This window comes from Ursus arctos, unplaced genomic scaffold (assembly GCF_023065955.2).
Source record: "Ursus arctos isolate Adak ecotype North America unplaced genomic scaffold, UrsArc2.0 scaffold_12, whole genome shotgun sequence".
NCBI lineage: Eukaryota > Metazoa > Chordata > Mammalia > Carnivora > Ursidae > Ursus > Ursus arctos.
Genome location: NW_026622786.1, coordinates 29,301,212 through 29,326,858, shown reverse-complemented (window position 1 = coordinate 29,326,858; position 25,647 = coordinate 29,301,212). Strand labels below are relative to the sequence as shown.

The window sequence follows — 25,647 nt, the reverse complement described above, 5'->3', positions numbered from 1 at the left end:
CTGAGCTCTGTTCTGTTCCATTGACGTATGTGTCTCTTTTTATGCCAGTACCATACTGTTTTGATTACTGTAGTTTTGTAATACAGTTTGAAATCAGGAAGTGTAATGACTCCAACTTGGTTCTTCTTTTTCTCAAGATTGCTTTGGCTATTCTGGCTTTTTGTGGTTCCAAACAAGTTTTAGGATTATTCTTTTTCTGTGAAGAATACCGTCGGAATTCTGATAGGGGTTGTATTGAATGTGTATGTAGATTGCTTTGGGTAGTATGGACATTTTAACAATATTCTTCCAGTCCATGTGTATGAACTATATTTATTTGTGTGTGTTCTTCACTTGCCTTCATCGATGCCTTACAGTTTTTAGTGTACAGATATTTCACCTCTTCGGTTAAATTTATTCCTAGGAATTTTTTTTTTTAGTGCCATTGTAAATGGAATTAATTTTGCTTTCTGATAGTTTGTAATTAGTGTATAGAAATACAACAGATTTTCATATATTAACTTTGTATCCTGCACCTTTACTGAATTCATTTATTAGTCCTAACAGTTTTTTGGTGTAGTCTTAGGGATTTTCTATTATAATATCATGTCATCTGCAAATAGTGACGGGTTTACTTCTTCCTTTCTAATTTGGATGTCATTTCTTTCTTTGGCCTAATTGTTGCTGCTATTGCTTCCAATACTGTGTTGAAGAAGATAGGTGAAAGAGGGCATCCTTGTCTTGTTCCTGATCTTGGAAAAGTTTTCAGCTTTTCACTGCTGAGTATGATGTTAGCTGTGGGTTTGTCCTATATGGTCTTTATTATGTTGAGGTGTGTTCCCTCTATACCCACTTTGTGAGAGTTTTATTATAAATGAATTTTGACATTTGTCAAATGCTTTTTCTCCATCTGTTGTGGTAATTATATGAGTTTTGTCCTCTTTTTGTTAATATGGTGTATCACATTGATTTTTGTGGATGTTGAAGCATCCTGTATCTGTGGAATAAATCCCACATAATCATGGTATATGATTCTTTTAATGTATTATTGAATTCAGTTTACTAATATTTTGTTGAGGATTTTTGCATCAGTATTCATCAAGAATATTACCCTGTAGTTTTCTTCTGTTGTGGCATCCTTGTCAGGTTTTAGTATTGGGGTAATACTGACCTCGTAAATGTGTTTGGAAGTGTTCTCTTTTTCATATTTTTTGGAAGAGTTTGAGAAGATTCTTCTTTGAGTGCTTGGTAGGATTTACCACTGAAGATTTCTGGTTTTGGACTTTTGTTTTTTGGGAGTTTTTTGATTACCGATTTAATCTTCTTACTGGTAATTGGTATGTTTAGATTTTCTATTTCTTCATGATTCAGTTTTGGTAGGTTGTATGTTTCTAGGAATTTATTTCTTTTAGGTTGTCCAGTTTATTGGTTCATAATTGTAGTAATCTTATGTATTTCTGGGGTATCAGTTTTAATGTCTCCTTTTTCATTTCTGATTTTATTTTATGGTTTTATGTTTTTTTTAATTGACCTATAGTTGACACACAATATTACATTAGTTTTGGGTGTACAGCAGTGATTCCACAACTCTGTACATTATGCTGTGCTCACCACAAGTGTAGTTGTCACTGTACACTGCTAATACAATATCATGACTATATTCCCTATTCTGTACCTTTTATCTCTGTGACTTATTCATTTCTTAATAAATACGTCTACTGAAGTGTCAGATTTCTCATCATCAATTCTGAGTGTTAAATGGAATAAATGGGAATATCATCAAACTTCTTAGGGAAAATATTTTCAACATCAAATTCTGTATCCAGGAAACAGTCTGTTGTGAGTTTAGGATTGAAATAGGTTTAAATGTATAAAGACTCAGAAAATGTACATGTAGAGGCCCCTGAGTGGTACAGTAGGTTAAGTGTACGACTGTTGGTTTCGGCTCAGGTCACGAGCTCAGGGTTGTGGGATTGAGCCCTGTATTAGGCTACACACTCAGTGCGGAGTCTGCTTAAGACTGTCTTGCCCTTTCTCTCTGTACCCCACCCCCCTGCGCTTGCTCTCAGATGCTCACTCTCTCTAAAATTAAATAAATCTTTTAAAAAATGTACATGTATGCATCCTTTAATTTCAGGCCCTTGGTACAGCAAGAGAATATGTGATCAGGAAAATAGAGTGATAGGAGAAACTTTGAAGATGAAAAGGCCTAGAAAGTAATCAGTGCAGAGTGGTGCAGAAACATGGAGAGTTATAGAAATAGGGTTACCTATGGAGGAAAGAAAGGTTTGGAATTATTCTTGACAATTTGAAGATTTTATTTATTTAAGAGAGAGAGAGAGGTTGAGCAGAGAAAGGGCAGAGGGAGAAGGAGAAGCTGAGCAGGAAGTTTGACGCGGGCTTGATCCCAGGACCCTGAGATCATGACCTGAGCCGAAGGCAGATGCTTAACCGATTGAGCCACCCAGGCGCTCATATTCTTGACAGTTTGAAACAGAGGAAATAACACATTAGTAAGCAATTCCAGGAAAAATAAAAAGTGAATAAGAAAGGTTGTTTAATGAGAGTGTGCCATTTAGCTTTGCAGTGATTAATATTTACAGTTTTAATTAAAGCACATTGATTTAATGAAATTAGTTCAGTAAGATTGTAGAGGTTGGGAGTTGTTATGATTTTTATAATAAGTCAGATGTGAAATAGATCAGTTAAAAAGAGAAATATAAGCACATGCACATTATTGAGATCTTTGAAGTTACCTCCCAGAATAAATAGCTGAAAGAGTTAAGAAAGCACCAACCTCTGGAGAGCAGAATTGGGATGTGGGAATGGATGGATTGGCAGCTATTGCATTTTGTTTTAAACCTTTCTATCTACTTGAATTTTTTAAAGTATGCATTGTTATGTTTTTATAATTTCTAAAACTAAGGATTAAAGTAGAGCCAGTCATTAAGCTGTCTGCTTTATGATTTCTGTTCTCTCGGTCTGACCCGGGTCCCCTTTGATGTTCTACTTTCAAGGAAACCTCAACCAGAAAGAATTCAGCCAGCCCCAAGCTTCATTTTACTTACACCTTCTGCAAGAGATAAAAGAGAATTCTTTCCCCATAGCTTTGGTGCAGACCCAAGCTTCAGTAGATTGCCTTCTGCTTGTACCTGGGCCCTGCTTTGGCCCTGCATGGTTCACGAATTTAACTGTATCTTTGTGAAAAATTCTGCCAAAAGTGGCACTGTTGTTAGGTTACATTATATCGTTCACATATGATTCACCCACACATGTACTGCTTTTCCAACAGAAGGGAAGAAATTGTGGGAAAGAGCGTGGGGAAAATGGCAGCTTTTGCTTTTTAAAAGATGTGATTGGTCGGGACATGTGGCAGATAAAAGATTAAGATAGCAGCGAAATCGGTATTTTTTTCTCTTTCACAGCAGTGCCTGTCATTTCCTGCGATTGCATACTCATTTGGCTTTTTGGATTGGGGTGAGTCAGAGTGAGAGGAGTGCTCCAGTGAGGGGTGGCAGTGCAAAGTGAGACTATAGATTTTCCTTCCTTTACTTCCTTTGCTGCCAAGTGGAACTTCATGGGTTGAAGAATAGTAGCAGGGGTACTAGAGAAATGATTGTGGTGGATCAATCATGGCTGATTGGGTTATCAGAGAAGAGGAGGGAAACTCAGCAGCAGAGGGATGAAAGTTCCTCTGGGGAGATGAGTCCTCTGTTGGGGTGGTGGCATTTGGCTCTTTAGAGATTGCCTTTAATTAAATTACCAGTTACTACTGGTAGTTTACTGATTATTTATTGTGTTCCTAATACATTCTGGGCACTAGGCTAGGTTCTGGGGAAGGAGTGGTATAAACAAAATGGGACAATCATTTTCCCTCTCAGAATAAAAACTGTTTAGGGAGTGGGGAGTGGGTGAAGATAAGTAAGTAGGCAAATGGAACAGACTGTGAGAAATATATTGATGGGAAAACTAGCACATATGAAGAGAGCATCTAACCTGACCTTGGTGGGTAAGGTTGAATCAGGAAAAGAGCCTTAAGAAGGGGAAGGTCTAGCCCAGTCTTTCCTATCAAAATCTTGGGTCTGAAGATGGGGACCTCTTATTCACCAGCCTAGAACAGGTACTCGTTAAATATTTATTGAAGGAAAAGTAATTAACCTGAAAGTTGAATTTCTTCATATTTCTTCTGCCATTTATTGAGAAATTAAACTCTATCAAGTCCTTCACCCACATTTTTTAATATTGCCCTCATAGTAGTCCTCAGAGATTGTTGCAGACAGGTGAAATTAACTGCCTGTGGTCTCCCATGTAGTATTCAGATAGTTTTCTTGTTCGCTGGGGGTATAAATTGGGAAAGAAAAAAGACCACACTATTTAAATTATGCATCTAGTTCCCAAGTTCTTGAATTAGGGTCTTACCTATTGTGGCAGTAGTAAACCAAGAAAGAAGTAGCTTGAACTCCTGGTCTTCAATTTGGTTTCGAGGGAGGAAACTTTGTCCAGGCAGTCCTCTCAAGATGGATATCAGTAGCAGTGAAGAAATGCTTCTCTAAATAGTAGTATTATAGATAGAATTTTTAAAATTTTTTAGATAGAAATATTCTTTATGTGTGTGTTGTCAAATAGTAAAAGCAGATAGCAAGTAGTGATCGTGGTTGTGACCATTCTGGAAATATAACTTGATTCCTGCTACTTTGTTAATCTGTATTGTGTGGTATGAGGAGCCGATGTAGTCGAGTCAGATCTTAGTAATAGAAAAAAGTATACTACATCATCACAAGTCTCTGGTCAGGACATGTCCAGTTTCCCCAATTCTCAGATCTCTACTCTCACTTACCAATTGTCTTAACATACCCACTTGAAAATATTTAATCTGTGTCCTTGTATATATCCTTGTAAAATATATGGTATTATATATGTATGTTTTCAGTTTGCATAAATGATAATTGTGCTATCAATTTTGTTCTGCTTTCAACAACACATTTGCAGGATCTTTCCTTGCGGTATGTATGCTCCTCTTCCAGGATCATAACAATATTCTTTTTTTTTTTTCTCTGTGTAGAAAGCATCTTTTTTTAAGTTCAATTAGCTAACATACAGTATATGATTAGTTTCAGATGTAAAGTTCAATAATTCATCAGTTGTCATAATAATGTTCTATATTTTCTAGTTATGTTTCAAGCTTTACATTTGTTTTTATGTCTTTAATCCATCTATAATTCACCTTTTTGTGTATTGTGAATTAGGAGTACAGCTTCTCCTCTATTTAAGTGAATCATTTCCCCCAATACTGTTTACTAAATAATATGTCCTTTTTTTTTTTTTTTTTAAAGATTTTATTTATTTATTTGACAGAGAGAGAGACAGCCAGCGAGAGAGGGAACACAAGCAGGGGGAGTGGGAGAAGGAGAAGCAGGCTCCCGCTGAGCAGGGAGCCTGATGTGGGGCTCGATCCCAGGACCCTGGGATCATGACCTGAGCCAAAGGCAGACGCTTAACGACTGAGCCACCCAGGTGCCCCATAATATGTCCTTTCTGTACTGATTTGTGGTGTTACTTTAATCATATATCCACTTCCCTTAAATGAAACTGTTTTGGAGATACCTATTCTGTTGTAATAATCTTATTGTCGGTTCCTTACCTGTACAGAACAGTTTTTCTCTGGACTATGTCACGGTATTTGGTAGGGTGAGTGTTCCCCTCTTTCTTTCTTCTTCCTTTTAGAAGTTGACTTAACTATCCTGTGGATTTTTATTTTATTTTATTTTAATTATTTTACAAATTTTATAAAAAGTTTGACCCCAACAAATCCTGCTTCAATTAATTGGAACTGCACTGAATTTATACACTAATTTATACACTGCTAAATAGAATGAAATTTAACCTTAACTCCATTTGAGAGAAGCAACAATATTATAGACACTCTTAACATCATGTAAAATGAAAACGTATGGACTGGAGATTTAGTGGGTGTTGGGGAGAGCATGAGCACCTTACATAACCCAACAACAGGTTGGGAATACACAGTTTAAGAAAAGGGCATGCAGGGGCGCCTGGGTGGCACAGCGGTTAGGCGTCTGCCTTCGGCTCAGGGCGTGATCCCGGAGTTGTGGGATCGAGCCCCACATCGGGCTCCTCCGCTATGAGCCTGCTTCTTCCTCTCCTACTCCCCCTGCTTGTGTTCCCTCTCTCACTGGCTGTCTCTATCTCTGTCGAATAAATAAATAAAATCTTGAAAAGAAAAGAAAAGAAAAGAAAAGGGCATGCAAACCAACTCCTTTATTTGTTTTGGTTTTCCCTTTAAATTTTCTCTGGTCTGACTTCTTAAATAGGCAAGGCAACCTAGCCTGGATGCAAGATGAGAGAGGTACAGCTTTGTAGCTATGGACCAGAGTCAACTGAACACCCACAAGTACTGATCCCCCTATCAGAAAGTCTGTCATGGCACTTTTATAGTGTGTGAGCTGGGAAAAATATTTCCAACATGTATAACAAAATGTTATCATTTGTAATATATGAAGTGCTCTTAAGTCATTATGAAAAAGATGAACATTTCAGTTTAAAAAAAAGGCAGAGAATATCTGCTGTTTCCAGAAGACAGACAAATTAACAAAGCTATGGAAAAAATCCTTCTCTAATAATAATAGAACTGTAGATAGAAATATTGTGTGTGTGGTCTGTCAAATAGCAAAAGGATAAATACGGTTAGTGAAGGAATGGGCCTTGAAGTGCCGATCTGGTAATGTCAGGGAGACTCCTTTTTTGGAGATTTCATTTGACATTGTCAGTTAAAATATATACATAATACAGGTTGGGGAGTGGGGTGTTTAAATGAAATAGTATTGGCCATGAGATGATAATTGAAACTGGATGGTGAATATCTAATGGTTCGTTATACTTGTTTAGTCTGCTTTTGCATGTTTGTAATTTTCTACAGCAAAAAGGAAAAATATGTATATTCTTTGTTATAGTAATTATTCTTTATGAATTTATCTTGTGTAGTAGCAGAATTGCCTAAAAAAATAAAATGTAAAAGGATGAGCTTTATATTGCTTGTAATAGTAAAATATAGTAAATGTTTCTCATTTGGGTAGTAGTTGGAAAGTAGCTTAGCATTTGAAGAAAACATTATCTTACATACTTTTATACTTATATAAATGGATATTACATTGTCCAAGATACATTATTGTGTGAGAAAAGTTATAGAACAGTATATATAATATTCCACTCTTTACATTTAAACATTTATATGAATTATGTCTGTGTATGTGGTATGTACATAAGAAAAGTGAGAAGATTAACAGTTCTTTTGTGGGAGAAAGTAGCATGGGGGAATTTTCACTTTTCACTCTTTGTGTTATTTATTTTACCATCTATGTTTACCTTTAATCAGAGGGAAGTAATAAATTCTAAAATTAGAAAAACTAATTTGGCTCCTAATAAAGGTCACATTCTAGAGAGGAGGGAAGTAATCAGTGACATTAATGGGGGAAATTACCTTGGGCGGGGATAAATGTACAGTGTTTATCTTGGTTATGTTTGAATTATGCTATTATGGATCATTTGCTTTACTTTCTTGCTTTATGTTTTGTAAAGTTTCTTCAGGCAGAAAAGTTTAAAAGGAAACGCTGTTTATAAGTACCTGTTTATTAATGCAGTTTTATATATGATTTATGTTCTTCATGTTTATGTCAATAAGATTGGTGTGTATTTGTTGTATGTGAATTAGATTCTATAGTTTATTCAGAACAGAACTGAGATTATTCGTGCATGCAGTCGTTTTTAGAAGTAATTTAACTCTTTAAATGTAGATTTTTCTTGAATTGAGCTTGAACTTTATATAAATTCCATATAACCTTTCTCCCTTTTATGTATCATGCCCTATGCAGAGCATCGAGGATACAACTGTGAATAAAAGTAAGACAGACACATTCCCTGTTTTTGGTGGAGTGTTTGGGTGAGGGAATGATGATATGTGTTGCAGTGGGCTGAAGAATAAATGGGGAAGACTATAGTAGAGAGAGTTAAGAGTGTATAAATTTCCTCCAAAGGTTAGGCTGTGAAGGGGAGGAAAGAAGGAGGAGGAGTAGTGGAAGGGAGCAGGGAGCACAAGGAATCAAGGAAATTTTAGTTTTCTCTTTTCCCTCAAAGATCCTTACAACATTTTAAGAGAGTAAAATGGGAGACCATCGTGAAAAAGAGAATTTGGTGAAGGAATATATATATATATATTTAATTTAAAGATTTTATTTATTTATTTATTTGGCAGAGAGACAGCCAGCGAGAGAGGGAACACAAGCAGGGGGAGTGGGAGAGGAAGAAGCAGGCTCCCAGCGGAGGAGCCTGATGCAGGGCTCGATCCCAGAACACCGGGATCACTCCCTGAGCCAAAGACAGACGCTTAATGACTGAGCCACCCAGGCGCCCCCCAAAATATATATTTTTATATATACATAAAACCAATCTGGGAATGTTTGGAGTTTTGATTTTTGTACATTTACCAGTCTAGAGTTGAAAGATTCTAGGTCCTAGTAGCCACCTTGGCATTCTGTTGAAGTCATTTTTCATCTGTAATTAATTACATTACTCAGGCTTTGGTTAGTTTCTTTAACTAAGGAAAGCAAAATCCCTCAAGTGACCCCTGGATTTATAGTTTTCCAGAAAGTGCTTGCTGATAGAATCATTTTAATATTGTGATTTGAGGGCATTAAATAGTTCTCGTGTCTGGATAAAGAAGGTTCTCCTGGCATTGAGCACTCCTGTTGGTAAAATTAATGGTAGATTCATTCTTCATTTTTACTTCTCTCTAGCACTCATCTTGTCAGGCTTTTAACCCCTTATCATACTAAATGCCATTCCTCACAGCTGTCTGTGGCAGGCATATTCCCTTTATTTAGATATATGGCAACATATGTTCCTTTATTTAGAGTGTGGTTCTCACAGTGTGATCCACGGATCCTTGTAGGAGTCTGAAAGGTCAAAATTATTTTCATAATACTTAGATGTTATTTGCCTTTCTCATTGTATTGATATCTGTACAGATGGCTTGAAAACAGTGTTTGGTCAGACTGTGCGCCTTAGCATGAAACAAGGCAGTATTCTTCATTGTTGAGCAGTCAGTAAAAAAAAAACCCAAAAAAACCCCACCAAAATGCATGCACACACAGAAAACCCTATTTCACTTAAGAACATTCTTGATGAAACAGTAAAAATTGCTTTTACTAAATTTTAACTTTGAGTTATATATTTTTTACAAATTTTATTTATCTGAGAGAGAGAGAGCATGAGCAGGGGGAGGGGCAGAAGGAGTAGCAGCCTCCCTCCTGAGCAGGTAGCTGGATGTGGGACTCGATCCCAGGACCCCAAGATCAGGACCTGAGCTGAAGGCAGATGCTTAACCGACTGAGCCACCTAGGCGCCCCTGAGTTTTAGATTTTTAATATCATGTGTGATGAAATAAGAAGTATAGATAGGATATTTATGTCATTGAGTTGTCAGCTGAAATAGCAGCTTTTTCATGGAATACCAATTTTACTTGAAACAGTGACTAACCTGAGTATTTGGCAGATATTTCCTTGAAGTGACATGCTTCACTTATATTTACTTTCTTATTTACCATTTTGGTGTTTTTCATTTGTTCCTATGGGTTGATGTAACTATCTGGTGTCATTTCTTTACTTTAATACAGTTTTGTTCCCACTACCTCCTTTGTGCTGTTATTGTCAAATATGTTATAGGCCTTATAATTCAATTATATGCATATTGTTCCATATATTTAAGTTAGAAGAAATATGCATTTATACTTTGTAATTACTTAGTTACCTTTACCAGTGTTGTGTGTGTGTGTGTGTGTGTGTGTGTGTGTGTGTTGATTTGTATTTCTATTTTGGATTATTGGCTTTCAACCTTAATAAGAACTTCCTTTATTATTTCTTGTAAGGTGGCTGTGCTAGCAACAAATTCTCTCAGTTTTGTTTATCCTTGATTATCTTTATTTTGCTTTCATTTTTGAAAGGCAGTTTTGCTGGGTATAAGATTCTAGGTTGACAGTTTTTTTTCTTTCAGCACTTGGAATATAGGATCTCACTGCCTTCTGGCCTTTATTCTTTTTAATGAGAAGTTAATCTTATTGGGGTTTCCTTGTATATGATGAGTTATTTTTCTTTCTCTCTTTCAGCATTTTTATTGTGGTAAATCCGGGTATAGATCACTTTGCCATTTGTCATACTTGGAATTTGTTGAGCTTCTTGGATGTGTAGATTAATGTTTTTCAGCAAATTTGGGAAGATATCAGTCATTATTCCTTTGGATATTTTTAAAATATAGTATGTCTTTCATTACTGGAGGGGAGGGGGTCAGGGGATGGGTTAAATAGATGATAGTTTCTAAGGAGGGCACTTGTTGTGAAATGGTGTTATATGTAAGTGATGATTCACTAAATTCTGCACCTGAAACTAATATCACACTGTATGTTAACTCACTAGAATTTATTTTATATTATTTTATTTTATTTTTTGACTAACTGGAATTTAAATAAAAATTTGAAAAAAAATGTAGTGTGTCTTTCAGACCGAAACTCTATTACCCTTTAAACACTAACTCTGCATGCCGACCTCCTCCTGGCCCTAGGCAACCACCATTCTGCTCTCCTCTCTATGAATTTGATACTCTAGTTACATCATATAAGTGGGATTATATAATTTTTGTTCTTTTTTGTCTGGCTTCTTTTGCTTTGCATAATGTCTTAGCACAAGGTTCATTCATGTTGAAGCTTATGACAGAATTTCCTAGAATTTGTGTATTCTTAGGTATTGAAATTAAGTAGTCCCAATTCCCTAGGTATTGAAACATTTTTTTTCCTTTCCCACTTGTTTTATTTTTACTTAACTTTTATACTATCTACTTTTGAATTATTATCTAGTTTTATATATTGTTGTATGTTTAATTAGTAAAGCCTCTAAGTTAAGAAAATGAAACCAAACAGACAGTGCTTTGTTACCTTTGAGAAAAAGTTGATAGTAGTTATGCTGTGGTTACGCTATCCTGTTTATGGAATTACTAAGATACAAATTATAATGTAATTTTGAAATACATAATTTTGGAGTCTTTTGCTTAAAAATGTAAATGATGTTATACCTCTCATTTGAGTATGATTTGTGAAATTGGTGGTTCTTAATTTTTTTAAACTCCCGGTCTTTATATTTGAGGGACTTGGGACACATTCTCATCAATAAACAAGACATAATTCAATAGTGGTTCTCTATAAGGAGGTCATGACTCCTCTTCCAATAAGTTGAATATACCCAACTACCCCAAAGTCACTGGTTACTGTGTTTTTACTACTTGTGGCATAATCATTTTTACTCTTTTTTTTTATGCTTATGAAATTGTGCCATGTAACTTCTTTTAGTTTATCTAAACACATTCATGAGATTTAAGGCATCCTTTGCTCATGACCATGGCTTACCCACTTCATCTTAGAGCTATTATTTTGATAATAGCTGCCCTGAATATGTGTGATCTTAGATTTATTGCTGAATCCTTGTCTCAGTAAGGGTAGGCACTGAATGAATTTTGAGAACAGCTATCATTTTCTTTTAAAGTTATTTGTTCCTGGAGAGTATTCGTGATTTGAGGTATCTATTATATTTTCCCTCAATTTAAGGTTTTTAATAAATCAAAATTTTTGAATAATATATAAAATATATCATTGGTATATAAATAAGCTCTACAAGTAAGTTAATCTTATATATTGTCCTTTATTTCCTAAACAGAGACTCTACAGGGGCAGGTAATTCACTGGTCCACAAGCGGTCTCCTTTACGTCGAAACCAAAAGACCCCAACATCCTTGACCAAGCTGTCTTTACAGGATGGACATAAAGTCAAAAAGCCAGCATGTAAATTTGAAGAGGGTCAGGATGTCCTAGCTAGATGGTCAGATGGCTTGTTTTATCTTGGAACTATCAAAAAGGCAAGTTACCTTTATATTTTTTTTGCTGTTTTTTGCAGTAAACTTTTAATAATTTCAAATTTAAATTTCACTTCATGTTTTTGACTTACAAAGAAATCACCATACATATTCCTCTGTATTTCAGATAAACATATTGAAACAGAGCTGCTTCATCATATTTGAAGACAGTTCTAAATCCTGGGTTCTCTGGAAGGACATTCAAACAGGCAGGTGCTACTATTTCTCTTGAACATGATTTACACTAAAATTTGATATTCTTTAGCCTGTCATTTTCTAGTGTTTTTTTTTGTTGTTGTTGAGTACAATATCTTGAGGTAACTCAGAATCACTTTTGAGGAAATTCATTCTTCATCGTCCTCAGGGAGTTATTTATAATCTATGTCATAAACCCTGGAAGAACAGGAATTATTCTTGTTACAGTAGAGATAAAGAACAGATCCATCAGTGATGCACGTCTATGAACTATTGTTAGGGCCCATCTAATAACTTTGAAGAAAAATTTTTAGACACTAATATGAGTAACACTTTGGGCTTCAACTTAACTGTTACTTGCTTATATTGGTAAAAGTAATGTAGAGAGCTAATATTTATTGAGAACATACTATTTGCCAGATGTTTTGGGGGAAATTAGGACCTATTAAACAGGCTTAGAGTACTAGAAGTATTCATTAATAAGAATGATTTGAAATGACCATTTAATTAGGGGGTTTAATGTTTAGGTGGGAAAATGAGGCTATATTTGTGTGCAAGTAGAAGTGAATACAGGTATGCCTTGGTTTGGTTATAGGTATGTTTTTTGTAATGCTTTCTATTTTATTATTGTAATATTTCTGTAATAGCTGTATGCCCTCTGAATCTGCTAAATAAAGGTGTCGTTCTAGGTATTTCTTATGAAAAGTGATTTATAAATTACAAATATTAAAAATCTGAGGATTTTGGCTGCACACCGAAGCTCTACTTTTTTTTTTTAATTGAGTTAATAGGCCTGCACTAAGACCCGTGTTTCATATCTCCTAGAAAGGAGATGTAAATTTTCTTTCCCTAAAGGGTTGATACCTTTCTAAAGTATTTAGTGATTGGGTTTTTAATTTGAATCCCAAGTGGAACTCTATGATATGTTACTACTGTGTTCTATTTCTTGATTTCATTCTTAATTTTTGTAAAGAATAAGAAAGTTTTGGTAAAATAATTAGAATGTTCTAATTACTGTGTACACAGTTGGTATTTGGGGCTTAGGTGGGAAACTCAGTAGCTCTTACTCTAGTAAAATGTCTTTCAAGAGAAACTTTTTATAGTTCTTGGGACTGATCAGTTTAAAGTTCTGAAATTATGTTTTGAATCTGAAATTGAGGAGTCAGTGAGAAAAGGGATAGAAGGATAGAAGATCTTCAACAGTAGTTATATTGAGCAGATCTTGTTACCCCACATACAGAATTATCTTTTCTTTCTTAGTTTGTAAACATGGGTCTTTGTCATAGGACTGAAACATGTTATACTGCTTCTGTTCCCCTATGAACTTTTCATGGTTCAACTTTTCAGGTTCTTACAGGTTAAATATAGATCTATTTGTTTTTCTGTCTCCTTCCCTCCTTCCTCCCTCTAAACATTCCTTCCTTCCTTCCAGACAGGAAGAAGAAAGCCAGTAGTACATACAGAAAATTGTGAAAGTGAAGGGTACTGTCCAACATGTGTTACACTCAGTATATCAGTTCAGTGGTCTGTGATTGTTTTTGTCACTGACTTTTTTTTATTATCATCAGAACTGAAATAAAAAAGAATTGCTTCTTGGCTATTTAACCTTTTTTTTTTTAAGATTTATTTATTTGAGAGACAGGAGAGAGAGCGTGCACACGCATGGGGGGAAGGAGCAGAGGGAGAGGGAGAGACTCAAGCAGGCTCTGCCCTGAGCCCAGAGCCCGATGCAGAGCTCGATCCTACGATCCTGAGATCATGAACTGAGCCGAAACCAAGAGTCTGATGCTTAACTGACTGCACCACCCAGGCACCCCTATTTAACTCTTCATAGCACCTTGAAAGTAGCGCACATGTAATTGGAGTTGATATAGAATGAGGAAGTGAAACCGAATACTGCATTATGGCAGATTTCAATGTGGAGAGTAGTAATTTTCTTCCTATAAGAAACCTGCTAGTAATAGATATAAATCATAATAACTTAATAAATTGGACTAATTTCATCTGTCTAATAAGATTATTTTTTTAAAGATTTTATTTATTTGTCAGAGAGAGAGCATAAAGCAGGGGGGGTGGCAGGCAGAGGGAGAAACAAGCTCCCCGCTGAGAAAGGAGAGGGATGTGAGACTTGATCCCAGGGCCTTGGAATCATTACCTGAGCCAAAGGCAGACGCTTAACCGACTGAGCCACCCAGGCATCCCAAATAAGATTATTTTAAAAAGTTTATGTAAATAAGGAAAAATGTAGAGGGAGTCATATTAGTTTGTTTCTGTGAAGGTAGTTTTTATTTTGGATATTAACAGTTGCATTAATGTTTTATATTCTTTAATCAATACTGCATACTCAGTTTGAGCGGTTTATTCAAGAGAAATCATTCAAAAGTACAAGTGCTAGGTGGAAAATAGTTACTGTAGTTTTAACAGCAAAAAATGTGATATATGTAAGATAAAACCTGGGGCCATCGGTCCTTTTTCAGGGAATTGCTGATTTGGACTGAGAGGTGCCAGCCTCAATCTGGTTGCTCTCCTGACCGGAGCCATAAACTCAGAAGCTATGGAGGCCATTTCCTTCCAAGTGTACAAGGAAGTAAACAAAGTCTGGGAGAGGTAGGGAGAGAGGACAAGAGACCAAAATAAACAAGGAAAAATGCAAAAAATGAACAAACAAAAAACTTGGTAACTTACTATCTAAGAGTAGAGGTGTAATAAAGTAAATTTGGTTATTTCTACTGGATAGAATATTATGCAGCTGTTAGAAATTATAATTTTGAAAATAGCAGTGTGGGCAATACTTTTGATAGAAAAAAATACTACAAAATATCGATGAAAGGAAGGATGTCAGAGTGGAGAGAATATGGACTCCGGCATATCTGGATTTGAATCCTAGTCTTGATACTTTCTGAGGGTCCTTGAGTTAGTTACTTTATCTTTCTGAGCCTCAATTCCTCTCTATAATAATAAGATACTTACGTAATAAGTTGTAGAATTAAACAAAATAATATATGCCAAGAGCCTAACAGTACTTGGCTGATAGCACAGAATGGTACATTTTTATTATTGTTGGCAAATGAATATACCATGTAGTTTATGAAATTGAGGAGAAGAGAATATTGGGAATAATGATGTTAGAGTGTTAAAATCATACTCTAAATTTTATGGAATAAAATTGTTTTTAGAGTAAAAATGCGTAAAAAAGAAATAATTTACCTATAAAGTTAAGAATATAATTAATAAGTGTGGAACACCTTAACTTTTTTTGCACTGAGGTTTTGTTAGGATACTTTTTTGGACACCGTATTTCCAGATTTCTGAAGCTGGAGATTAAGTAATTGGGGTTCACCTTCTTTCATAAGTCAGTAAATAAAAAGAAATGTACTGAATCCAGAGAGAAAGAAGTCATCGACATATCTGCTTTGCCCTTTTACTTTAGTCTCATAATGGTAGACAGTATAGGGTGAGTGAATACATGTATATAGGTAGATGTGTATTCTGAAGACTAGTTCTGAGTGTTCACAAAACATTCCATTTCCTTGCCCTTCATGGGAGTAGGAATGTTAGAAGCGAATAAAGGATCTTGCCTGAGAGCAGTTTAAATTATGCTCTCTGCTGTAAAAACAGGTTAAATTATCAATGTAGGTAGTTAGGTATCTTAAGTTAAAGGTGGGAAGGACACAGGGAACATAGAGATAGCATTTTGTGGATAGTCCTTTGCCTTGAGAAGAAATCATTATGATTCAGTGAATAAACATTGCCAATATGGGCAACCCACTGAGTCAAATAAGTAGTTTTGGTATATGAAATACTTCTTCGTTATGGCTGTCTTTTAATGTATATTTTAAACATTTTAGGAGCCACTGGAAGTGGGGAAATGGTCTGTACAATATGTCAAGAAGAGTATTCAGAAGCTCCCAATGAAATGGTTATATGTGATAAGTGTGGCCAAGGTAAACATTGATTTCTTTTAATCTTGTGGAAAAATTTTATTACATACTTAATGCTCCTGTTGAAGATTAATGATTAAAAATACTTTGCATTGGTAACTTGAAGCTGTTATCAAATTTATTCATCAATTGTAAATATATTAATGTAGGAGAAGAGTACTAAAATGCCTTCTTGAAATTGTGTTGCAGTATTTATTAATAAAATAGAATTTGCTTTATGCTTTTTTTGATATTAAGGATATCATCAGTTGTGTCACACACCTCATATTGATTCCAGTGTGATTGATTCAGATGAAAAATGGCTCTGTCGACAGTGTGTTTTTGCAACAACAACAAAGGTATCTTTTAAGTGTTTTGGGCTGAAGCCCTAAATGGAATTTGTAAGGCGCTCTCAACGTAATGATTGTGTATGTTGAAAGTTTATGTGACTGAAATGAGCAATTAGTGCAGGGTAGAAAGAGGTGAGGCTTATTGTTTGACTAATGATGCTTAAGTGACTTGCAGCTATCCTTGCACTTATTTTCTGATAGTGAGTGGTCTTGGAATTGGGGCAATAATTTGAAAGACAACAAAATAAATAAAGATTATTATTAGTCAAACAGTTTGTGATATGGTAAGAAATTTAGAGTGGAAATTTCTTATGAAGTTTCAGAAGCATTTTTATGTTAAAGAATTGTATTTAAAATTTTATCCTTCATTCGTTTAAATAACTTTTTCCCTCTAATATAGAGGGGTGGTGCGCTTAAGAAAGGACCAAATGCCAAAGCATTGCAAGTCATGAAGCAGACATTACCCTATAGTGTGGCAGACCTTGAATGGGATGCAGGTCATAAAACCAATGTCCAGCAATGTTATTGCTATTGTGGAGGCCCTGGAGAGTAAGTAAATAGTTATTTCATGCCCTTTAAGTGATTTTTGTTTACATAATCTTTATTTTTGTTATCGATTGTGGTGTGGGAATGATAACGATAGTGAATTGTAAAGGCTTGAAGAGGTCAATAAAGAAAATTAGGGGAGAAAATTTGAGGCCATAATTATATTCATCTGTATCATTAGATGTTAGCTAAATAAGTGAATTAGAGTTCTAACAAAGAATGTTTGGAAATTTACCTTTAACTTCTGATCACTGGTCCTAGTTCTGCTCTTTTGAACTAAACAGATACATCTTATCTCTCTTAGAAGGTAACTCTTAAAATAATTCAATCCAACAATCCTATTTCTCACTCCCGTGACTCATACCAATAGTGTTTTTTTCCAGGTTGAAATCTCCATTACCATTAAACATACTTTGTACATGACTTCTAACCTCTGTCTTTGTTGCTCTCCAGGTTTTGAAAGTTACTCTTGAAATATGGTGTTATGGTTAGAAAATGATTAGAAAATTAGAGAATTCCAGGAGTAGTCTCACAATATAATTGGGCTGTTATGCTTCTGTTGTTGCAAGGAAGGATTCTCTTTATTACTTTTCTTGGATTGTCCCCTTATGTTTTTTTTGCTCATTTTGGGTTTGTGGTGGTCAACTAATACGTCCAAATTTTTTTTTTTTGGTATAAGTTCATATTAAGCCAAGTTGTACATCATGTATTTGTACTACATTTAAAAAATTTTAGTGAATCATATTTCACTCTTTAAATTGTAATTATTGGTTTCTTGTGTCCTCCTTCCTCAGACTCCATGTTTCTCTCTCTTTCTCTCTCTTTTTTTTTTAGAGATTTTATTGACTTATTTGAGGTGGGGGGGGACAAGCCATAGGAGAGGCAGAGAGAGAGGGAGAAGGAGACTCCCTACTGAGCAGGGAGCCCGATGTGGGGCTTAATCCCAGGAACCCAGGATCATGACCTGAGCCAAAGGCAGATGCTTAACCAACGGAGCCACCCAGGCGTCCCTCAGTGTTTCTCTTAAGACAAGGGTGCTATTTGTTTGTTTTTTTAAAGATTTTATTTATTTGAGAGAGAGAGAGAGCATGAGCCAGGGGTAGGTGCAAAGGGAAAGGGACAAGCAGACTTACTGCCAAGTGGGGAGCCAGACTCGGGGCTCAATCGGAGGACCCTGAGGTCATGATCTGAGCCAAAGTCAGATGCTTCCCGACTGAGCTACTCAGGTCCCCTGACAGGGGTGCTGTTCAGGAGAATGTTGGGATAGTCATTGTCATTAAATGTCATTAAATGACAGTCATTGTCATTAACATATTATTTGTTCAAATGCATGTATAGAAAATGTCTGTAAAGTTTACCGTGACTGGGACGTAAGTTGTTCAGTGATGAAACACAAATAAATGAATATATGGATAAATGAATTTTTAGTTCTTTATTCTGCATAATCTCTAATGGAATTTTTTATTTGTGATTTAACATTTTTTATAACAGTTCTTAGTTTTTGGTCACCTGCAGATTTAAGAAACATTTGTCTAGTTTCTTTAATCACTTACAAAAGAGATACAGTGAATAAGCATAGAGAGTGATCTTTTCCTTTCTCATTTATACCTAGCATTTGGTTTAAAGTTATTACTCAAAATAGGTAGAAACCATCATAGACATTTTATGAAGTAGATCATTCATTGTTAAGTGTCATGACCAGGAGAACTGTATTTGATATTGTTAGCCACTCTAACTTTAGCAGAGGACCTAGCTAAGTACCCGGAACATAATTAGTATTTATTAGTCTTTTGATGAATGAATAACCTTACTTAATATCAGTCTTCTTGCCTTTGCCTATATATGGCTTAATGGGGGACTGACTTTTTGAGCTAAATAATTATTGGAAGAAAAGGCATTATTTGGGTGGCAAATAAGGATATCAGTATATAAAACCATGTACTAGCTAAAAAGAGAGGATATCCTTAGGTAGAGATTCAATTTTAGCTTCTTCAGCTCTCTGAAAAAGAATAAACCTGTCACAAAGCCTTTACATCTAATAGAATCTTTGATTAGATTTATAATTATGTTAACCAGATTTATATATGAAGTTGGTATTCTCCATTCCTTTTCATTATAATGGACAAGAATAATGGAAGCACAGTGAAGATACAAAGCTGCCTATGACTATTAGGGTATATTGGGCGAACAACTGTATGCATCAGTAACCTCTGAAACTAATCTCCTTTCGGGGGAGATTAGTAGAGAGTCTATGTGAAAAAAAATCCTAGGTTTGTTCTTTGACAGAGATTCTTTACTAGTCTAGGAACCAGGCTTTATAAGTTCTGGTGAATAAGAAAGGAGGGATGAGATCATCAGTAATCTTTTTGGGAAAGAAAAAATTTAATGTTAAATATAGCAGAAATGTCATAGTGTAATCATAACTGTATTTTGATAATGCCACTTGGTTTTGTTTTGCTTTTTTTAAAAAAAACTTTACCCCGAAAGGTAGTAATTTTAATCTTAACTTTTTTTCTTATAGCTGGTATTTAAAGATGCTACAATGCTGCAAATGTAAGCAGTGGTTTCACGAGGCTTGTGTGCAATGCCTTCAAAAGCCAATGCTATTTGGAGACAGGTAAGAAGGGCACTTGAACTTTACCAATTGATATATATATTTTTAGCTTTTATACTGTAGTTATGTTTGCAGTTTCAGATTTCTAAATATAATTACAACGAGTTGTGAAGGAGTTGCCTTAGAGGGAAAATATTGAATGATACACTTAAATTATGCATAATTTTAAAATACACATAACTTTTGTGCTTTTATATGTTACTCCAGAACACTTTTAAGTATTTGATCAGTGATTATATTTGCTTCTATTGCCCCACGATGCTCTAAACTATTGCCATTGGTACCTTCCTTTTAAGAACCTCAAAGGGATCCTGTGACAGAAAATTGGAAAAGGCCACAGAACCTTAATACAAAATTTACACCTTCATCGATCTAAAGAATTTACAAAAGCAGACCTAATGGGCTTTCTGGATTAGGAGAATGGAATAGCAGAGAGCTCTAGGAAGAAAAGTGAAAGAACACTGAACTTGGCATAAAAAACCTGGGTTTAAATGTTGGATTATGCTGCTTCTTGTCTTTCAGAATTTAGGAAGATCAGTTTATCTCCTTTTATTTTACCAGATTGCTTAGAGCATTGAATATAACACTGTACATGGGGGCTGCCATCACAATTCATGGTACACACAAGCCATTAGTAAACTATACCTGTGTATGAGTCTGTGTGAACTCTGAATGTCTAATGAGTAAAAAAAAATTGCCTTCGCTTCCCATACATGAACTATTTCATTATTTATTGTTACTGAAAAACTTTAAATCACAGTGTCATAATTCATATTATATTTTGCTTTGTGTATCACTCATCTGTTGTAGGATATGTACTTGCTGAATATTAATTTTAATTGTTGAATAATTTATGTATACCTTTGATTACTCAGTATGTAACTTTTCTTTTTTCTTAAGGTTTTATACATTTATTTGCTCTGTCTGCAGTTCTGGACCAGAATACCTCAAACGTCTACCATTACAGTGGTAAGTATGGACATTTCTGTTAAGGAGCAATAAAGGGCCATATTCTTAAACCTACAGGATGAAATGTTCTGTATACGTTAACTTGGTTTAAATAAAAGTTTACTTTTTTTTATGCCTCGCTTTATTTCTCCTGAAACCTGATGTCATTTCACTAAAGATTATCTAGTTTTATTGCTGAAATAGCAAGGCCATTTATTTTCTAATGCATAAAATGTAGCTTCACATATCTTTTAGATTTTCAAAATTCTTATTCATGTTTTTAATTCTTTTGGGCCTTCAGAATAGCATACAGTAGAAGAGAGAGGTCTTATACCAAATATGCTGGTTTCTGCTTTAGTGTAATTCTTGGGCATGGGAAGTGTGCTGAATTTTGGGAGATTTCTGATAAAATGCTTATAGTAAGTACTTAGAAATTTTTATTAAATGCTTTATGTATTTTAGGAAAGATAAGATTTAACTCATGAATCAGATAAAGTCTGTTAAAATATGATCTATTCTATGGCTTATATGTAGGTGAAATGCAAAATTTTTAGAAGTTATTTTTTCTTAATTACTTCCTCTTTGAATGTATTTTAAGAAATTACTCAAATACATTTTGGTTTATATTTACTACTCAGTATAGGCAAATATTTAGTGTTTTCCAATTATTTTCATATGTAACGATTTATTATATTATGAATATGACTTACGCTGTTGACCCTCTGCTCACCTAAATACTTCACTTTGGATTTTTTAATTGCTGTTTTTATTTTTTTAAATGTGATTTCTTAACAATAACCAAAAATATTGTTTTTGTATATTGTGATTATTTTTGGATTCCAGGGTAGATATAGCACACCTATGCCTTTACAACCTAAGTGTTATTCACAAGAAGAAATACTTTGATTCTGAACTTGAGCTTATGACATACATTAATGAAAACTGGGATAGATTGCATCCTGGAGAGGTAAGTGGTCTTAGAGCTAATTTCATTAGCTACTTGATGTCCTTTTTGTTTTGTTTTTTTTCTGTTTAAAGCAACTAAGATACATGTATAAGTCACACATCTAAAGTAGAATTTTATTTTTAGTTCAGGGAGAAGTTACTTTGATGATATCAGGACTAGCCCTCTCATCCTCCTGTTTATTGCCTATTGACTCAGGGAAAAATGCAAAAGGAGGAAATAAATAACTTGATTCTTCTATTTTCTGAAGTGAGAATTATTATAAAGATAGAATGGAGGGAGAAATCCTTATTGAAATCCTTATTATTGCATGTCTTAAGGTTCCTCCTCCTGTTTTTCTAAGTTTTTATAAATATAAGAGATATAACCAACACTCTTCCTTCCTCTCTTGTTGGTACTCCCTTATATATATATCTTTGACTTCCAGGAATGGGGGTGTACCCAGTAGTAGTGTTAGAATAATGAGTTAGGGAGTAAAGCTATTCTAGTTGGAGATTATCCCCCTCATTCCTACATCTCATTTTGCTTTTCATTTGCGAAGTCTAACCACTCATGCTGGTTTACAGTCTTTTAAAAAAAAGCAATATAAAAGTTAATGCATGTTCATTGAAGATTTTGAAACTAATAGACAAGCACAAAGAAAGTAACTAAAATAACTTTAATAGGTAACTTGTTTTTAGTATTTATTTTGAATTATTACAATATAGATATTAATTACTCTTAGCTTAATGTTTTATTTTTTGTTTTGTTTTTCCTTTAGAGAAAGTAGGGGTGCTTGGGAGGGGCAAAGGGATAGGGGGAGAGAATCTTACGCAGGCTCCATGCCCAGCACTGAGCCCCGACTCTGGGTCTCTATCTCACCAACCTGAGATCATGACCTGAGCTGAAATCAAGAGTTAGATGCTTAACCGACTGAGCCATCCAGGCACCCCTAACTACTCTTTGCTTAAATAAAAAATTTTTTTTTATAATATGTGGAATTAGATGTGTGAATTTTAGTCACATATTACTTTTTGACGAGGTAAAAGTTGTGTAAACTAAAGTGAAGTTTAGGAAGAATTTCTGCTTTTGTAGCTTTTAGACATGGGGCAGTATATAAAAGGTTGATGTTGGGGCGCCTGGGTGGCGCAGTTGTTAAGTGTCTGCCTTCGGCTCAGGGCCTGATCCCGGCATTATGGGATTGAGCCCCACATCAGGCTCCTCTGCTAGGAGCCTGCTTCTTCCTCTCCCACTCCCCCTGCTTGTGTTCCCTCTCTCGCTGGCTGTCTCACTCTGTCAAATAAATAAATAAAATCTTAAAAAAAAAAAGGTTCATGTTAAATAGGATAGTGGTTTTTTTAGGTTGCTTTGGGGGTTTTATGGGGCATCACGGAGAACATAATGCATATTTAAAAGCTTGTTTGTGGTAGATCAGCTGTGTAAAATATAAAACAAACATTGCAGGATACTTAGATTTTTTAAATCAAAGATATTATTAAAATCAATTGAGCTAAGATGTTTTGAGTGTTAGAAGTTGGAACACAACACTCTTCTGTTACATGCTTTTTCTGGATGAAATCTGAGAGTAAACAAGTGACTTACAAAGTTGACAAATTTTAATAAACTGATTAGTAATAAAAAAAAGTAAGTGTAAAAAAAAAGTAAGTATAAGGCACTAGTGGCTATAGTGTTCATTATAGTCATCTTAATATTTAATACTTACATATTCTTTTAAAATGCTTTCTTTCTAGCCAAGGTTCCTTCAGCACTTCATAAGCAGATACATCTCTATTCTTAGTACATTTTATGCTTTGTGTAATTAAATTCTGTATTAGTTATTTCATGTAGACAGTGGGCACAAGTATAAAAGCTCAAGTTAAAATGCCATCTTTTATTAAAATAAAAAATGATATTTAGATTTTGTTCAAGAGGTTGAAAATAGAAAACAGAAATCATAATTAGACTATTTAGACAATTAGTCGGTTTCTAAGAAATGAATTCAGTTTATGAATCTCAGGTATCTTAGTTCTAACTGTACTTATGATACATACCAAAAAATTTATTAGTAGATACATGTTTTCATTTTCTGTAGCTTTCATTCAACTCAATTTCTTATTCTTTGCCAGTATGGAATTTTTTTTTAATTTAAAAATTAAGAACAACATTATACTCTAATAAAACTTTATAGTGGAAAAGTTTTACTTTTCTGAGGAGTGTTTCCATTTTTTGGAGCCATCAAATTTATTATCAGAACAAGTGACTTTCTAATCATTTCTCATTGCTTTTTCTCTGCATTAAAGAAAATACTCAGATTAGTCATTCCATCCTCAAATATTTACAGATGGAAGTTCAGCTTTTAATTCTCTGTACTAATCTTTTATATCTTTATACTGTCATTATAATTGATTTTGACAGTGAAATTTTAATAATAAAGAGACCATAAAATTTATGCCAGCCTGTATCATTTATTTGTAACATTTATATGTAACTAATTTTCACTTAGTTTACTTTTAAATGTTTGTGATAATAGAAACAAAGATAATACAAATAATGGATTACTCCAGATTATTAAAATAGTATATCTTTGGTTAACTGAAATTGAATTGCAAATTGAGTTTTGTCAATTTGCAAACCTCATCCTAATTTAGGTTTACAAAACTTCCTTTTTGTTTATAAATATTTTTGTGTTAAAAATCTTTTTATAAGATAGCTTTAATTACTTTTAAAACATGGGAAATAATTGTATGTTAAATATGTTGGTTATTGGGTGAATACTTAAGAATCGTTTTGAACATTGGTTCTTACTATATATGTTATTGATTATATGACATAAGCACTTGCTCTAGAAGTTTCTCTTCGGAAATGAAACAAAACAAAAATAGTTGTGATTTAACTCTCTCTTAAGTGTGAAGTTTCTTTCCTCCATGTGGGTAAAGCAAAAAAAATGTTATGGTGACTTGAGAAGTTGGTTGAGAGTTTTATGGCGTTTGGTTTAGGAATATATATGGACACACTAGTCATAGGGAGGCACTTACATTTATTTTCTGAGCTGAATTAGGACTAAATTTTATATATGATAACACTGGCCAAAAGTTAAGGGTATTTCTATGCTATTTTGGAAGTCCCATAAATACTTATTTCAGTTTCTAGTTACTTGGAGCAATCTTAATTGAATCAGTGGTATCTGTTTAGTGTTTTGTGCTTTTTTTTTTTTTTTAATATATATAAAGGAAATGCTATAACTTCTTTTGGAGAGTATATCCTCTCATACTGAAAGGTAAATTTAACATTTATTTATCATATTTTTTTTTCTTAGTTGGTTATTTCAGGATTGTGAAGAGAAGCTGAAACTTTATTTAGTTTTAAAGATTTTATTTATTTGACAGAGAGAGGGAACACAAGCAGGGGCACAGGGAGAGGGAGAAGCAGGCTTCCCGCTGAGCAGGGAGCCTGATGTGGGGCTCGATCCCAGGACCCTGGGATCATGACCTGAGCCAAAGGCAGACGCTCAACGACTAAGCCACCCAGGAGCCCCAAGCTGAAACTTTTAGAACATATTTGAACATAATGATAGTTCTGTATCCTGTTTTCTTATGTGATTTTTGTTTACTTTCTTTTATATCTTTGAGACTTTGTGCCTTATATAGACTGAATGTAGGTATTTGAGAAACCATTGTTTTGTAATTTTTTTGAGATAGTAAAAATATGTAATGCAATATTTGAGATCCCAAATAAAGGTTACTTAAGGTTTTTATTCAGGATGAGGAATGAGGATTGCTTTTGAGAGTTAAAAAGAGATATTCATACTTCAGAATCTACTTATTATCATTTGTCCTTAATTCCTAACGTGATCTGAAATCCTAGTTCTATAAGGCAACCTACTTTTCTGTTAACGGTGATCTTAAATTTTAACCCCCAAAGATTCATAGAGTAGTGTATTGTGTACTACCTTTTGAAGGATGTAGGGAGGAAGGCATAACATTTAAATGAAATACTGTAGCAGATACAGTGTTTTGGGTAGAGAAAATATGTGTAATAGAGGTGGTGTAATATTTTTAAGTGAAAATTATAAGAAATATGATTAACAGCAATACTTGAGGCTTTGAGTGTTTCTTATCAACATACAGCGTATAGGTTTGGCAAACAAGTTACTTAACCTGTTTTGTGTACTTAAGCCTAGGC

General features: G+C 34.5%; 1 protein-coding gene across 5 annotated transcripts in view; it reads left to right on the top strand.

Annotated features, from left to right (window-relative positions):
• The window catches only part of MTF2 (metal response element binding transcription factor 2), a 61,236-nt gene that overhangs the window by 20,311 nt on the left and 15,278 nt on the right, over positions 1-25,647 (top strand). For 2 of the 5 annotated variants that reach the window (XR_003315783.4, XM_026497605.4), the window contains exons 2-9: positions 11,754-11,952; positions 12,077-12,158; positions 15,993-16,088; positions 16,323-16,423; positions 16,815-16,963; positions 19,482-19,577; positions 20,475-20,543; positions 21,366-21,489. Coding sequence is in view for 4 of the 5 variants with exons in the window: in XM_026497605.4 (XP_026353390.1) it covers positions 11,754-11,952; positions 12,077-12,158; positions 15,993-16,088; positions 16,323-16,423; positions 16,815-16,963; positions 19,482-19,577; positions 20,475-20,543; positions 21,366-21,489 (916 nt within the window). In the remaining variant the exon portion in view is untranslated. Of the gene's footprint in view, positions 1-7,868; positions 7,897-11,753; positions 11,953-12,076; positions 12,163-15,992; positions 16,089-16,322; positions 16,424-16,814; positions 16,964-19,481; positions 19,578-20,474; positions 20,544-21,365; positions 21,490-25,647 lie in introns of those variants that run through there. The other 3 variants (XM_048220693.2, XM_026497606.3, XM_057310459.1) reach the window with 3 other exon arrangements.